This window comes from Sceloporus undulatus, chromosome 4 (assembly GCF_019175285.1).
Source record: "Sceloporus undulatus isolate JIND9_A2432 ecotype Alabama chromosome 4, SceUnd_v1.1, whole genome shotgun sequence".
Classification (NCBI taxonomy): domain Eukaryota; kingdom Metazoa; phylum Chordata; class Lepidosauria; order Squamata; family Phrynosomatidae; genus Sceloporus; species Sceloporus undulatus.
In genome coordinates, this window is record NC_056525.1 from 134,802,506 (window position 1) to 134,814,196 (window position 11,691).

The 11,691-nt window shown below is 38.7% G+C and overlaps 1 protein-coding gene across 18 annotated transcripts in view; it reads right to left on the reverse strand.

Annotated features, from left to right (window-relative positions):
- Positions 1–11,691, reverse strand: part of LOC121928513 (protocadherin gamma-C5-like) — a 368,742-nt gene that overhangs the window by 128,355 nt on the left and 228,696 nt on the right. The window contains exon 1 of one of the 18 annotated variants that reach the window (XM_042463341.1): positions 5,406–7,976. The exons of the other annotated variants lie outside the window; for them this stretch is intronic. Within the exon in view, the coding sequence (XP_042319275.1) occupies positions 5,406–7,820 (2,415 nt within the window). The 5' untranslated portion in view covers positions 7,821–7,976. Of the gene's footprint in view, positions 1–5,405; positions 7,977–11,691 lie in introns of those variants that run through there. 18 annotated transcript variants of the gene reach the window in all.

Below are 11,691 nucleotides of genomic sequence, written 5' to 3' on the forward strand. Positions count from 1 at the left end.
TGTGCGTCCAGTACGTAAAGATGGCGGCGCCCATGTGGAAGGGGCGCTGCCATCTTGTACGTATTGTATACGTACTAGGGTTAGGGGTGTGTGGAAGCACCGCCCCTTCCTAAACCTAGTACGTATACAATACGTACTATATGGTGGTGTGTATCCCGCCAAAGTTTTCAGCTGCTTCAGATATTTAAAAACATAACCTGATTTTCTCTCTTAAAGTGCTAGTTTTCCTACACTTTCTTACAAAATACAGAACAGTTTGTTTCGCTTGCTGAGCAACAACAGTTGATCTATTTTTAGTCTTTAAATTATTTTGGAAGTTTCTATCTGGAACCTCTTTCAGACTATGTCTTTTATCTAACATTTTACGTAATCTGGAATTTTTTTGCTTCCATTAAAAAAATCTTTTCCTAATGAGTTTGATTCAGTCTAAATTAGCTGAACTTATTTTCCACTGAAACCAATGGGACTTCATTTAGTCACAACTACCTTTTAAACAGATTTCAGTCAGACCTGAGTGCAACCAGTTTTCTCTAGATCCAATCTTACATTCATATGCTCATAAGGAAATGATTGAGTTTCATCAATTCCATATGAATAATGCAACTGTTGAGTTGCAAGTGACTTATAGGGTCAGTCAGCCCAACCTGTGGCCAAAGTAGGAAATGCACAGTAAAAGTATGCCAGACAGATGACATCTAATCATTAAAAACCACACAGACTTTTACTACCATGCACATAAATAAAAATTAAAAATTGGGACAAACATCATATAGTAGTGTGAAGTTGAAGGCTTTCACGGCCAGCATCCGGAGTTTTTTCTGGGTTTTTCGGGCTATGTGGCTGTGTTCTGGAGGAGTTTATTCCTGATGTTTTGTCAGCATCTGTGGCTGGCATCTTCAGAGAATTCTGGCATGGAAGTGAGTGGGGTGACCGTTGGTTGAGAGGAAGTGATTTATATGTTAATCTCTGTGTTGGTTTAATCCATTATCTGCTGGGAAACCTCCTGATCCACGTGTGGTTTTCATTTGCCCTTGCTGTGTCTTGATTTTGGTGTTTTTCCGGACTAGTAGCCAAACTTTCTTCTTTCCTGTCAAAGTTGTCTAGGAGTTTGTGGAGTCCTTCATCAGATCACCAACTTTTAATGAGTCTATTGTGAATCCTTAAGTTATATCTCCCCTAACATTTACTTTCTGGAGACACTGGCTAAAAACAGGTGTATTGTCACTGGCATCCACCACAATCACCTGAACGCATACAGTTCCTGTCTTAATAGGATCTCCACCATCATATGTCATAAAAACAAGATTGTAAATGGCTTTCTCCTCATGATCCAGGGACTTTCCAGCACTAATTCAGTAGATTCTCTGCCTTCAACAGTTCTGACTGAACTGAGAGAGAAATGGTTATTGCTGCTGAATTTGTATCCCTGCACAGATTTATTCCCTAAGTCAGGATCCTGAGCTGCCAAGAGGAAAAAATTGGATCCCAGTGCTGTATTCTCTGTTACATTTACTACTAGTTTCTCTAACTGGAAAGCAGGGTCATGGTCATTAATATCTGTGATTTACACTTCAATGCCATAAACTTTTATTGAATCTCCAATTATAATCTCAAAATTCAAGATACACTTCTCCAGCCCACCACAGATTTCTTCTCTGTCCATTCTCTTTGAAGTGTACAAATGGCCATTCTTAAAATTCAAAGCAAAATACAGAATTCTACCAGGGGAAACAATGCGAATTCCACTGCCTTTTGCAATATTACATACCAGAAAGCCTTTCACCATTTCCTCCAGAATGGAGTAATGGCTTGGCTTGGAAGATGTAAGCAAGTAGACAGGAAAAAAACAAAAATCTTGGAAACATTTTTCTATTGCCATTTCTGTTTTGCTGAAAAGCCATTGAGAAGATCTGTGGCTCAAGTATAATTATTAAATACTGCTCAGAAACAGCCAGGACAATCAATCATTCAATCATCATCATCATCATCATCATCATCATCATCATCATCATCATCATCATCATCATCCTGCTTCAATAGAATCATCCTGTTCTTCGCTAATGTTCTCCTTTGCTGCTCCCAGACTATGGAACGACTTGCTGGAGGGGATCTAAATAACCAGTCGAGACAGCTTCAAAAAAGCTGACAAGATGGATCTCTTCCGGCAAGCCTTCCCAGAATAGTTCAATCTAATTCATGTACTCTCCCTATTTTATGTAACCATTGCCTCTACTAGAAAATTGTTGTCATTTTAACAGGTTGAATTCCTAAACTGTATTGTATTTAATCCTGTTTTAAAGGGGTTGTCAATTTATTTATTGAGAGTATGTATTATTCCAATATATTTTAGTCATTTAAGCCACCTTGACTGCTGCAGCAGAAAGTTGGGGTATAAGAATAGAATAAAGATTAATAGATATTATCTTGAAGCTGAGATCCCCAGTGCTAAAAGGTGTGTCTTGTGTCTCAGCATTTTCTCCTCTGAAGCTGCTAATGTGGGAGGGCTGAATGTCTTACTGCATTTCTTTGCCTTCATTGATAAACAGCGACATTCAGAACTTCAGTCAGTAATTGCATATAGTTCTTGTTCTCATAGGCGGGTTACAAACCGCCATAAAGTACGCACTCTGCGCGTACTAGGGTTAGGAAGGGCCGTATTAGGGTTAGGAAGGTTCTTACCTTCCTCACGGCCTGTCCTCCCAGTATGCGCGGAGCGCGTCGTAAATGGCGGCGCCCATCCTCATGGGCGCCGCCATTTTGACATCTTGGACGCTGTGCATCCAGACGTGTCACGGTGGAAATGACGCCGCGAGGGTGCGCTCCACCCCTTGAGGGCCGTTTGTAACCCGCCTCAGTTTACTTAATTACATTCCAATTTTCGCTTTTATATGAAAAAATTGATCAAGAAAGACCAAAAATCAAGAGTTAAGAAGATTGTCCTCATACATTTTAAGAAGAAATGTAAGGAATGACCTAGGGAGATGATATAATAATAATAATTAAAAAAACCAAACCCTGATACTATTTTAAAGAAAAAACATTTGCAAAATAAAAATGCTGCAGCTAAAATTATATCACCAATTATATCACCACCAATAATTTTGTGTATATTTTCAATGCACACACACTCCTCCTAAGATGTCTATATGTCAAAGAAACCACAAACTGTTACCTAATCAACATGTTACCTAAAGTGCACAGAATTGGGATTTTTTGGGTTAAAAAGCACTAGTTTTTACATATGATTTTAAAATAACGTCAGAGAGTTCATGTATTGAAAATAAATATGTGGCCATTACTGCCCAAACGTGAATCTGTGCAGAAATGTATCACATGAGCACAACGTACCTTGTTTCCCAGTAAAACTGTGTCCCTTGCAGCCTGTTGGAATAAGAATTCTGCTAAGAATTCTGTACCACATTTCACACCAGAATCATTGGATTTTGGCACTGATGGAAACAGTTTTAGTAGGTTACCTGGTAGTAGTGGTGGCTATAGGAGGGTGAAGACTGATTTGTGGAGGCAACATCTAAGGAAATCATCCTTGACCTAGAGTGGGGTTTTTTTTGTTTTTTGTTTTGGTCTCTTGAGCTTATGTACTTTAAAATAGTATACTTTCCTCTTTACCTGGCAAGAAACATTCTGAGAATGCTCTTTCTGATTCTGCTGAAAAACTAGAACAGTTTTGACCAGCATCAAGAAGTAATTAGTATATAATAATTCAGGGAGGTACAATACATTTCCCAATATTTATATTAATAATTTCAACATTATCATTATCAGGAACAGGACTGGAGAATTATACGGATGATTCAATCTAGTTATAATTGGTGAAGCACACAGATGTCCCTTTAAGGATATGCTAAAGCACTTACTGGACCTTAGGACCTCCATGCTAAAGGATCTGAAGACATGTACTATCTGTGCCTGATCACAAACAGCTCTTACCAGTTATGATATCAGTTCACAGTCTGATGCATATTTTACATTCCTAATATAGTACAGTAGTGGATAGACATAGATGAAATAAGGGCACAGTTCTACTTCATATATTTTCCAACAGAAAAGTGTAAGTGGAACTGAATTCCTATGTTAAAATTGGAGGAAACAAAGGACCTGATGATCTTTGAAGTCAGATAGCTTTCATGTAGTCAATCCAATTAAATCAGATGTACATCATTCCATTTCATCTGTAGCACCAATCTGTGGAATTCTGGATCTGGAATGTCTGCCTCACTATACATATTTGCTGGTCTTCTAGGATGCCACAAAACTGTTTTCAAAGGTTTTATATAGATTTAATTGAGGCAAACAAATAAATAAGAACTCAGTAAGATTATATCAATGATTATTACATTGTACAATTGCATATATTGGGAGCAAATACATTAAATTTATTTTTCAGTTTGGGCTAAATTTTTTAGAAAATTCCATCACAAGAAATAGAAGAAGAAAATGCCATTCCAAGAAATGCAGTGACAAGATGATTACGTTCAAGTCATCACAAGAACCTCAGAGCTCGCCTTTAACTGGATTCAAGTGGAATTTTGAATTTTGAATTAAAATTTTCTGTTAAGTTGCTAAAATTGTATCTGACTTGAGCACTGGTATTGTCCAACTACCTAGTACAGAAAAATCTTTGAGCAAGTGACTGGATTTATTAGGATTAGGCACAATCCTCTTCTGCTGGCTAAGGTCTGCAGAAGAACCCAAAAGAGCAGGAAATAGCCACATTATGCTAGATCCAAACTCAGCTGTACAGCCTAAGGATACAGACACAGTGCTGACATAAAGTTAGGCCTCAGTAAAGGTAGTCCCGAGCAGTTTTGAAGACCCAGAGACTAGAAGATGCTTGGGTTCAGAACAGATTCAGCTGGCCAAGAATTGACTTAGTGAGTTTATGGCTGTTTGGAAGTTGGGATGACACTTTTAAGTTTACTTTCCTACACACATGTACTTGAGAGAACATGCTCATGAGTGGCAAAATTCCTAAATATGAGGAATCGGGATTTATATTGAGAAGTATGCCTGAAAAGAGAATTTCATATTATGAGTAACATAAAATGAAAGAATGTGTGGTATTATGAATTTTCCTTTATTATTATGATTGGGTTACCTATTCTAATGTAAGGAATAATAAAGGACATGACAAAAAATAGTGTTTTAAGATCTTGAATCTTTTTGTAATTTTGGCTGTAATGCTTGTCAGTGTCTAGGGAAAGTAAAGAAAGAGTGATAGGGAAAAAATCCACAGAACTTTGAATTTGGGTCTTGAATGATTGTGAAGAGATTTAAGCCATTGAACATCTTTTGCTGTTTAATACAGCCTGATCTAACCTTACACTGCCAGCATGAGTAAAGGATGATAGTATGAAACGTAAAATATTCTTGACAAACACACTTACCTTTTTACTATTATTCTCCTCTGGGTTTATAGGGCTTACTCCACTGTCTGTGAAAGGCACACCAGACTTCTCACTACCAAGAAAATTGTCTGCAATCTGAACACTGGGAGCTAGAAAAGTAAATTCATTCCTCTGGGACTCTGAGGAGAGGCAAAACTGGTAAGAATAAGGCAAAGTCCCATCTTCAAAATTAGGGGGAAACATGGCACCTGCTGTTGAATGGGGAACAGGGCCAAAACACTGCAGGAATTTCTGATTCCCTGACCTCCGGAGCTTCATTGTAATGGCCAGAATCACTGTCAAAAGGAATAAGAAGGAAATCAGAGCTAAGGCCAGCACCAAGTAGAACTGGAGGTCAGACTGAGCATCTGAGTCTCTTGGAAGGTTTTTCATTTCTGGAAGGGCCTCCTGGAAGTTCTCCGCAAACACCAGGTTTAAAGTAACAGTGGCTGAGAGAGGAGGCTGTCCGTTGTCCTTCACCACAACCACCAGCCTCTGTTTCACAGCATCTCTCTCCACAAAGGCCCTGGCTGTCCTGATTTCCCCAGTATGAGAACCAATCGTGAAGAGGGCTGGCTCAGTGGCCTGGACCAAATGGTAGGAGAGCCAAGCGTTGTGTCCAGAATCAGCATCAACAGCCACCACCTTTGTGACTAGATAATCTTCCTCAGCAGAACGAGGCACCATCTCAAATGAAGTGGAGCCCTTGGTTTCTGAGGAAGGGGAGAGGATATGAGGAGTGTTATCATTGCGGTCCAGAATAAACACCCTGAGAGTGGCATTGCTGCTGAGAGGAGGAGATCCTCCATCTTGGGCCTTCACTTGGATCTGGAACTCTCTGAATTGTTCATAGTCAAAGGATCGCTGGGCATAGATGGTGCCAGTCTCAGAGTTAATAGAGATATAGGAAGAGATGGGAAGCTCCTGAATGTTGCTGCTGAGGATGGAGTAGGTGATCTTTGCATTCTGAGCCACATCTGGATCAGATGCTTTAATAGTAAAAATGGAGGCACCAGAAGGGCTATTTTCTGGCACGTAGAGGTTGTTGGAAGATTTCTCAAAAGCAGGAGCATTGTCATTGATATCAGAGATCTTTAGGGAGATAATTTTCTGTGTGGAAAGAGGAGGAGTTCCTCTGTCAGTGGCTATGACTGTAATGTTATACTCAGGTGTCTTTTCCCTGTCTAGTGGACTGTCTGTCAGTAGTTTGTAGTAATTATTAGATGCCAGAACAAGCTTAAAAGGCAAATCATCCTGTAAATAGCAAACAACTTTTCCATTATCCCCAGCATCTTTGTCATTTACATTGATCAGAGCAATTAAGGTCCCAGGATGAGAATCTTCTGAGACTGGACTGAACAAAGAAACAAGTGTTACCTGTGGGTCATTGTCATTCTCATCAATAACCTTGATTTCAATATTGCAGTGTGTCTCCAGTCCACCACCATCTCTTGCTGCTACCAGTATTGTATACTCTTCAGCTTCTTCAAAGTCCAGTGGCTCAGTTAGAGTGATTTCCCCATTAACTGGGTTCAAATGTAATTTTGAATGGACACTTTCTGGTATGTTGCTGAAATGGTATCTGATTTGAGCATTGGTACCCTCATCCTTATCCAATGCCGCTACCTGGAGCACAAGGGACCCAACAGGAACTTTTTCCTGCAATTTGATATTATAGATTTCTTGGGTGAAAATGGGTGGGTTATCATTGGCATCAGTGATATTTATCCATGTTTGAGCAGTCCCGGATTTTTTAGGTTCACCCCCATCCAGGGCTGTAAGGATTAAGTGAAGAGTCTGCTCATTTTCCCGGTCAAGTGGTTTCTGTAGTACTAATTCTGCATACTTATTTCCATCTTTTCTTTCTCTAATTTCCAAAGTGAAATATTGGTTAGAGCTCAGTTGATAGTTCTGGAGAGAATTCACCCCAATGTCAGGATCCTCAGCTTTCCCAAGGAGAAATCGAGTCCCAGGTAAAGTGGTTTCTATTATTTCTAATTTGATATTCTCATTTAAGAAATATGGTGCATTATCATTAATATCTTGGATTGTTATGGCTATATGGAAAACATTCAAAGGGTTCTCAACCACAACTTCAAAATCCAGAAGACAAAGTGGAGTTTTGCCACATATTACTTCTCGATCTATCCTTTCGTTCACATAGAGGTTTCCATTTTCTGCACTGATACTGAAAAATTGCATTTTAGCCACAGAGACTGCATGCAGATTGTGCTTTGCTAGTTCTCTGGCATTCAGTCTCAAATCCTTGGCAAGATTCCCTACAATGGACCCCTTTGCCATCTCCTCAGGGATTGAATAATTAACCTGCTCTGAAGTAGCCCAGCAGGTGAAAGACAACAGAAAAAGAAGCCGTACTTGCCTTTTGATTGTCTTCCCATTGTGCCTGCTATCCATCCAGCTTACTCAAAAAGATGCTCCTTTGCTTTTCTTTAGGTTGTTAGTATCAGATCAATTTTTCATGCAGAGAGAAAAAAATCCTAAAGAGGAAGAATAAAGTGCCCTTTCCTTTAATCTCTACAGCATAAAATAGTTTCCCTGATTTCTGCAAACAGCTCTCTCTGTTCTCTTTCCTATTGCCGGTGCAGCACTGGCAGAGCTATTGCATTTTAGGAACCATCTCTAGATTCTCTCAACTATCAAGTTGGTCAATAGCGGCACTTTGAGGCTCAGAGAGAGTACTGCAAGAAAACCAATCTTGTCCTGTTTAGAGCAGAAAATAACCTGGATATGAACTAATGTCAGTGCTTCTGCAATATATAAATTGTTTGGGCTTAGTCCATATCTGCATGTTTTATTATAAATAGTGTGCATTGTTTCTGGTTTATATAAAGATACTTGACAGTCATTTGGGTTCACATGTTTCTGTGTCTGAAGCTGATTTGTATTTCCATATTTCCAAGAATACATGGTGATGTGTAGCTGCTGGATATGCCCAGAGTCATATCATTCACATGACTAGTGGTAGAGTGGTAAGCATAACAAAAACAATGCGGATTACATCAAAGGTGCACCCAGTCTACCCTCTTGGCCACACCTGGCCTATCAGGTGTTTCCAGAAAGGTCCCATGGAGAACATGGTCCATACATGAAGTGTGAATGTCATGAATGATGCATTTTTTTGAGGAAACACCTTTTCTGTCTGAATCTATTGCCAACCACTTTCATGTTCCTTAGTTCTTATTATGGCAAAGGCAGTTTTTTTGCTTTGTGCACTTTTTCTCCACACACAACTTTGTGAACATTTATCATGTTCATCTATAGATGGATATTTTGAGTACCATCAGAAGCTGCAAATGCTTTGCAACTTTCTTTATTGTGAATGTGATCCAGTGCTGTGATAATCCTGGTTGCCATCTCCTGCCCCATCTCCAACTCTATGCCATTTTGAGGATGGGGAGACCAGAACTGTACACAGGATTCCAAATTCCAAAGAGGTAGCTGTACTCCTTTGTGGCACTTAAAAGGTTAACAACATTATTATAGCAGCAGCTTTCTCGGACTATAACACCTTTGTTAGTCTCTAAGGTACTAGAGGATTGTAGCATACATTCATATCTTATTATGATACTGGAAAGGTAATCTTCAGTCTCTTTCCTAATAAGAGGCAGAAGTGATGGCAGCTTCTGCTGCTGCTCCTGCATTTAATTATCAGCCATGACCGTAACATCTTTTTAATAATCATGGCAGTTGAGACCTAAAATGTGAAGCTAGGATTTTATTTTATTTTTTTCTTCAATGTACATTACCTAACACTTACAATAAATGCCATTTGTTTTGTTGTTGTTGTCTATTCACTCAGCTAGGGAAGACCTTTTTGAAACTTGTTATATACAGCTTGGTTTTCAATCATATTGAATAACTTGGTGTTATCAACAAGCCCGGAAAATTCATGGCTCACTCTAGATTTTTTTATGGATAAGTGTTACCATTGGTTTCACTACCGATCCTTGAGCAATCTCCCAACTTAAATATCTTCATTGTAAGCACTGTCCTTTTACCCCTCTCCTCCTATTTTAAAACAATCACTAATCAACAGGAGAGCCTGATTTTTTAATCCATGATTACTAACTTTACCTTTCAGCAAATAATTGTGTTGAAAGCGTTTTATAAGTCCCAATATGTAAATGTTTCTAATTACATCATGTACATGATTGTTGACAGTCTGGAAAAAATTATAAATGGCTGGCAAGATATAAAAAGAACTATGGTCTGATGGGATGAAATTATCTACAGTATGCAACAAACAAAGAAACAAACAAAAACAATCAAGTTTCTGTCCACCAAACCCAAAAACCCCACCCAACATGGCCACATAAACCCACCAAAAACTCCTGTCCATTGATTTGTACATTTGTTACATCACATGAAAATGGCTAAAAGAAACAAGATTGCGGAACTGAATAAAATGAGAGTTAGGGAAAATTTTTGACTGAGCAATACCTAAAAGAAAGGTAGACGGATAGCATACTGAAAAGAAGATAATGAGAAGATCAGCCATTAGTTTTTAAACACTGTGAAGGACTGCAGAAATAAGAATTTTTGCTATTTCGTTTACTACTGTTATCAAATACGGAGTCTAAACTAGTGATAGGTTGGTTTGTATTCCACATTAAGCAAATATACCCACACCTAAAGGCAGCTCAACAATGGAGGAAGTCTCCTTTCTAAAGGTGTTCAAGGGAAAAGATGGCACATATCTGTTAGGGACCTTTTAAGTGTAAGAAAGACTTCTTTAAGAACACCACTCATTGGCTCCATTTACAATCTATGGTAAGGGTCAGATACAAATAGTTAGAAGGATGATTATGACATTACCACTAGTTAAATATTGGAGTATGTCTTAAGGTCATTCCAGACTGGAAAGAATTACACTTTTACAAATTATTTGGATACAAATTGGGTATTATAGATGTGTTTTTGTGTAAATATTTCGCCCCCAAAATATGTCACAATTAAAGCCTCATAATAGTTTTAGAGAGAGAGAAAAAAGAAAAATGCAAATATAGCCTTAAAAACCAGTTAGCAAATAGCGGCTGACATAGAAAAAAAAAATCAAAATGATTTGAAGAATTAAAATTATGTCTTAAAAATAACATGTTAAATAATGCTTCTGTTTTTCAGTATTTTCAATCAGCAACAGTACATACACATGTTCACACACATGCACACACACTAAACCAGCATCATCTATATTCATTTTAAAGACAAATATATTATCCACAGAATCATGGTGAAAGGTTGTTATCCCCTTTTTATTGCAAATCAAATTCTTCCCCATGTCATTTTTGACATGACACTGACAAATAGAAGGTAGATTGTGGGGAAAAAACTATTTCCAACATAAAAATAATTATGTCCCAGTTTCCACCAGTGTCAGCAAGTGGAACCACTGCTGTGAACCTATGTTGTTGCTAACTTCCTTCAAGTCAACTTTGAGCCACGGTGACCCTATGAATGAGAGACCTCCAAGTTATCCTATCCTTAACCACCCTGCTGAGCTCCTGCAGACTCATGGTCATGGCTTCTTTGATTGAGTCTACTCATCTGGAATGTGGTCTTCCCCTTTTCTTATTGCCCTCCACATTAAGAAACATTATAGTCTTTTCTAGTGAGTCCTTTCTTCTCATGAGAAGAAACTTTAGGTTAATCATCTTTGCTTCCAAGGAGAATCTGGGCCTGAACCTATGGCCTGCCACAAATATCCACATATGGAACAAAACCATTAGCTTAATTTTTTGTGGTTTTTTTTGGGCTATGTGGCCATGTTCTAGAAGAGTTTCTTCCTGACATTTCGCCAGCATCTGTGGCTGGCATCCAAACATCGGGAATAAACTCTTCTAGAACATGGCCACATAGCCCAAAAAACCCACAAAAAACTATGGATGCCAGCCATAAAAGCCTTCAACTTCACATTAGTTTGGTGCTTAGAAATTGGTTGATGACCAAAGAGAACCCTAGGTTGAAGCACTGTTTGTTCAGATTATGGCTATATCTCCACCCGCAGCAAGTTTTCTAGAAATCTTGATTCTGAACCAACTTTTTAAAGGATAAACATAAGAGGGAGAAGACAAGTGAGGCTGGCACATGGGAGAAAGCCTTGCTGGAGTAACAGTCACATTGTTTCAGCCTCAGGGGAACACAACGGCAAACCTCCAGTGAACAAACTTGCCAAGAAAACCCCATGAGGGGTTTGCCTTAGGGTCACCATAAGTTGGAAATGATTTGAAGGCATACAACACACACACACACACACACACACACATCC